At 38.0% G+C, this 6,000-nt stretch overlaps 1 protein-coding gene across 1 annotated transcript; it reads right to left on the reverse strand.

Moving 5' to 3' along the window:
• Positions 1-3,266: 3,266 nt before the first annotated feature.
• On the reverse strand, positions 3,267-4,733 carry LOC121751236 (exocyst complex component EXO70B1-like). The gene is made up of 2 exons (XM_042145945.1): positions 3,593-4,733; positions 3,267-3,467 (listed from the first exon to the last, which is right to left on the reverse strand). Exon 1 carries the CDS (start codon positions 4,577-4,579, stop codon positions 3,593-3,595), a length of 987 nt encoding a protein of 328 aa, XP_042001879.1. The 5' UTR covers positions 4,580-4,733; the 3' UTR covers positions 3,267-3,467.
• Positions 4,734-6,000: the final 1,267 nt, after the last annotated feature.

Raw genomic sequence — 6,000 nt, forward strand, 5'->3', positions numbered from 1 at the left:
GATTAGGTGTCAAAATCGCCGTCAACCACTCATCATAGCAACCTAAAACATTCTGGAAATTTGTCATACTCTTATCAAAATGGCACTCTTTCTCCCTTTGACACTATTTTCATTTGATTCATTCTATAAAAATGAGTTTTCTTCTGATCATATATTCTTTTTCATTGTGTTTATTGAGTTTTCAATTTTTGTCAGAGCATTATCAACGGTGGCTTATCTTCGAAGTCCATATCAGGGCATATCTTTATTTACTCCGGCTATATCAGCAGGTGTATCTTAAAGTCTATCTCTTTATAAGGAAAGTCCATCCCAGACCCTATCTCAGAGCCCATCTCATTTACACAGCAATCCAATTTTATTTTATTTTTAATATCAATGTCAAAATAATTTAATTAAATTAAAATATATTAATAAATTAATTGTTCGATGTATTACAATATTGGAAAAAAAATACATCGAGAAGCAAATTTCAATAAAATTACAATAAAACATCAGTGCCTATGTGACCACAATTCTTCAATCATATCACATTGGAGTGTGCGATGGGCTTCGGCCTAGCACATGTCGACAAATACGTGAAGACGCTCATCATCGTTGTATGGTAGCGTCGCACCTCGGCAAAGTAATCCGCGAACCGCCGATCGTGAGCTGCGGTGTGGTTACGGTGAATCGCCTTACGACGTCGGACTAGCATAGTAGGCCTGCCGCCTGTACCTTTTCCTGCCGCTGTCGTTCTGTTATCTCCGCTACGCGTTCCCACACCCGGGCAATGATTGGGTTGTTCTTGCCTGCGTCCGAATTGGAAGAGGAATTGAAAGACATTTCTAGTGAAAGAAAAATGTGAGTGGAGAAGGATGTAGTGTGTGAAATGAATGGGATTGTAAAGTATTTTATAATAGGGGAAGAAATATTTTAATAAATTAAAAAAAATTGAAGCCGGTGGCAGGGCTGATACAGAGATGATCCCACATCGGCTGAAGCGATGAGGCGGCCTTGGGCTGGAGGCGATTGGGTGTGTTCATCGGCTCCCTCTCCACAATGGAAGCCGGTGGGAGCCGATGGGGGCGGATCGATCCCCATTGCTAATTCCCTTAATAGGTGATATCTTAATTACCATACTTTTGGCGACTGTCTAATGCAATGTGATATAATAAGTTTTTGTTAAAAATGATACACGTAACGATGTGCCTTTGTTTTAAACAATAATCATAATTGTTAACAAAATCAGTTACCTCAAATGAAACTACATACATACGATAATTGGAAATATGCACATTGATGTCATTTTTTTAAGTAATAAAAAATGGATATGAAACTCCATATCCATTTATGACAATTTTTTCTCCTTTCTCTTTTACTTTATCATTTATGGGTCCACCATTCGCTATATAAATTCAACTATTTTTTTCTCTCTCTTACTTTACTAGTTACATATTAAAACCCGTGTCAACCCTAAATGACCTATTTCTATGGGACGAAATGAGTATTATATAATGGTATTAAAATTAATAGTTATGAGTTCATATTACCTAATTATGTAGTCCGCTTAAAAATCAATTCTATGCATTATATACAATGGTATTAAAATTAATAAATATGAGTTCCATATATTATCTAATTACATCCTTCATTCTATTTTAAGAGTCTCATTTGAGTTTGACACGAATTTTAAGAAATGAAACGAAAGTTGGTGAAAAAAGATAGTGGAATGAGAGTCATACTTTTATATATTAGTTTTATAATAAAATGAGAGTGGAAAAATTTTAATAGAGTGTAGGGCCGATTACAATTTATGGAATATTCCAACTGAGACTTCTGAAGTGGAACACTAAAAAATGGTAAACCGAGATTGCTAAAGTGGTATGGAAGGAGTAATAATTATTTAATTACTATTAAAATGTGTACAATCTGATTTTAGTGAAGTAAACAAGTGCATTCTCGCCGTGGGCCCCCCAATTTTATTTGAATTTCAAGTTCCGAAGTTATTGTAATTTCAAATTGAGGAGTGTGTCGGTCGGACAACAATGATGAGAGCAGGAGAAGAAAGATGAAGGCTTTTGGCAAGGCAAGGGTTGTACCTAGTAGTGCTCCCCAGGGAGGAACTAGAAAATTGATTAAGCCGATGCTGAATTTAATCTCTTCGTCATTCACATTTATGATTAAACCACAATATTCAGTTAAATCTACCAAATTACATCATTTTAGAAAGGGATATTGATCCCTAAAACCATGAACTTTGATCAAATTTTGGTATTTCTCACGAACTTTGAAATTGGTCTAAAAAATCACAAACTTTACATTTTGTTTGTTATTTCCCATGACATCCCAAATAAGATATCTTCAGAAAAAATCTTATTATACGTGGGCAACCCTAAAATATTTATGATATTTTAGATTACTTTTTAAGTTCGTGACAAGTAAGATAAAATGCTACATAGAAAATTACGTTGATTTAGTAGTGTCAAGTAGGATAAAATATGCACGGAAGTTGGTTGGTTATGGTGATTGACATGCCATGGGAAATAACAAACAAAATGTAAAGTTTGTGATTTTTTAGACCAATTTCAAAGTTCGTAGCAGTAGCGGAGCCAATTAATAACAAGGGGGTACGATTGTATCGCCTAAACCTTGGCTAACCTAGTGGTAAAATGTTCACATACCAATGCGTTAAACCTAGGTACGATTCCTGCTATTTTGCTTGTATTTTTGTTTTAATTTGTTAATTGATTAACTTTTGTTACATATGAATGTATGATTGGCTAATTAATGCTTCGAACTACCGTATCATTAAATATAACATTTTATTATTTGTCTTCTAATTTGTGTGTTTGAGTATATAACAAACTATTTTTAAAAATAATTCAAGCCTTAAACAATTAAAAAATATATCTCTATAAAATATTCATAATTAAAAAATATTCATAATTTTAAAGCTCTAAGTCTAAACAATTAAATTTTGCACCCCTGAAACAAAATTTCTGGATCCGCCACTGGTTCGTGAGAAATACCAAATTTGACCAAAGTTTATGGTTTTAGAGACTAATATCCCTTTTAGAAATAAATTTGTTCATCTTATATTTTAATAAGTTCACCCTAATACAAAACGATTTTATGTTCAATTGGAACTAGTTTCAAAAATCCAATATGTAGAACTTTATCTAATTAAATAATCTATACTAAAGTCCCAATTTGGTCCTAAACATATTGCGTTTTTTTTTTATTTTGGTCCAAAACATTATCTTTTGAATTATTCGGTCCCTCACATTTGAAATCGGATCACATTTGGTCCATTTTGGATGGTTCCGTCAAATTTTTGACGGTTTTAATTACCGGGTCACAAATCCATCACTAATCCGTCACTAACTGGGAGAAACTGATCCGTTACAAATCCCACCGTGCGTGGCTCTTCGTCTTCGTCCTCTTCTTCATCTTCACCTTCGCTTTCATCCTCAAGAACATGACAAGAACTGGAAACAAAGATCAAAAGAAAAAATCAAGTGAAGAAAACCCTAAAAACAAAGAACAAATATGATACAAAGTTAATAAACTCTAGCCATCAACAATGTCGAATCCAATCCCAAAAAAGAGAAACCTATTTCCTCCTCATCATCGAAATACTATTCCCCTCAAAAAGCTTCTCGATCGTCGTCTCCACATCCTCCGGCTGATACTTGATGTACTTATCCGCCTGCTTCGTGCTATCCATATACTGCCGGAACCTCCCCACGAATGCCCGGTACGCCGGGATCAGCACGGCTGCGATCGATATCCTCAGCTTCGACTGCAGCTGCTCGTCGCTGACAATCCACGCCGTCTGCGATCGGTTTATCTCCTCGAACGTGGCCGTGAACACCTTGAACCTCTCCTTTATCAGTTGCTTGTTCGGCTTCCCGTTCACTAGCAGCCCATCCTGATTCAGCGTCTGCAGCACTTTGTTCCACATCTCCCGCTGGTAGTTCTTGTGGTACTGCCTCACCACCGTCGATCGCCGCCGGCACCACTGGTCGCCCGTGACATCGAGGATCTCACTCGCGCCTTTCACCTTTTGCAGGATGTATCTGCCGTTGTTCATCAGGAAGATGTGGCGGAGCGCCGGATCGCGGTACAGCTTCGATTTCTTATCCAAATTTCCGTCGAGGAGATCCATCACCGTTACTACCTGGATGGAAAACGGCGTCGTTCCGGCCATGGTTTCGAAGTTGTGAGGGCTTAAGCTCTCCTTTTCCAGATCTAGACTGATTGATTCGGAGAAATTCTTCGCTAATTTCGTGTGTTTCTCGAAGATTTTCTGTAGTGTGTCCTTGTAATCGCAGGTGTGTTTGAGGTAATTCATTACGTACCAAGTTAGGGGGTGGATTGCACCGCCGGGGACCGAGACTCGACCGGCGTCGGCTTTGATTGAATTTTCCAGATCGCAGAAATTGCGGACGGCGGATTCTCCGATGCGGTCGATTTCGTCGGAGACTTCGTCGACGAGATCTCCACAGCAGGAGTGGCCGGTGATGGTAGGGAGGAGGAATTGGAGCGCCTCGTACATATCGAGGTATTTGAAGAGCTTCTCGGCGGATCTCTTCGCCATGGCTGTCGCCTCTGCGAAATCGAGGAGCTGGATTACGACGCCGCGGATGATGTTGCTGAGGGAGTACTATGATGGTTGGGTAGTTTTTGGTAAAATTAGTTATTTGCATGTTGTAACACCCGTACCTTAAGTTTGAAATTTACTTTTATGTGACGGAATAATTAATAAAATTATTTCGAAATGCTATGCTTCTCGATAAATGTAATATGAGAAAAATTATGGTTTATGGGTTTGATGGGAAAAGGAATGCGTTTTCTTTTTAAAAATGAACGTTGGGAGACACGTTTAAGGTCTCGTTGAAAGGTCGATGATGAAATTGCTATTCTTTAGCAAGACGAATGAATTAAATGGAAAGAAATATATGTTTTATGGATAACGACGCGCGTAAAGCAAGGAACGGTTGAATGAATATTATATTTGGAACAACACCAAATATAAATTATGTACGATTTATAGTACTTTAATTTTTTGGTTATGAAGAACGAGATAACAAAATTTAATAAGGGACCGTGAATTTTAATTGATGAAGGAAAATACGAAAAAATATATAAATGTATGAATTTATTTTGGACTTTCCAAAAATAAATTTGAAGTCCAATTAAATATGAAATAACTTGAATTTTAATAACTCTTTAAATCCATTCTAGCTTGGGCTTGTAATTTAATTGTTGATTTTAGCCCAATTGGAAATTAAATCATGGGAGCCCAAGTATGGATTTATTTTAGCTAAGCCCAAATTAATTCTTCTTCCCCCCCACCACGTCCGACGGTTCTTTCTTTCCCCTCATGATGTTCACGGTTTTCACTTCCCCACTTCCCCATCAATATCTACACCCCAAAAGCCACCCCCACCTTCATATTACACAACAAAAAGAGAGAGAGAGAGGCGGCGAGAGGAAGTGCCGAGGAGAAGGAGGAAGCTTTGAGCCATCCATCTTGTGTTTTCTTCCATCTTTTTCAATCTTCTTGGAGGTATAATCCATTCCTATCATAAAGCATGTGTTGTTTTAAGCTTTACATGCATATAGCTTTGATTATCCTCCATAACCAATTCAAGTAAGAAACCAACTAAGAATCAACCGAACGATCGCCGCGCGTAACCGAAACTTAGAAAGAACTTTGGAAGAACTCAAAATCCAGCTACAAGAACTACTGGACTTGGGTTTTATCCGACCCAGTGTGTCGCCATGGGGAGCACCTGTGTTGTTTGTGAAGAAGAAAGACGGGACGCTGAGAATGTGCATAGACTATCGGGAATTGAACAAGTTGACTCTCAAGAACAAGTATCCTCTGCCGAGAATAGACGACCTGTTCGATCAACTCAGGGTAGCAGGAGTATTTTCAAAGATGGATTTAAGGTCGGGATATCATCAACTGAGGGTACGAAGGGAGGACATACCCAAGACGGCATTCCGAACGAG

This window comes from Salvia splendens, chromosome 10 (genome assembly GCF_004379255.2).
Source record: "Salvia splendens isolate huo1 chromosome 10, SspV2, whole genome shotgun sequence".
NCBI lineage: Eukaryota > Viridiplantae > Streptophyta > Magnoliopsida > Lamiales > Lamiaceae > Salvia > Salvia splendens.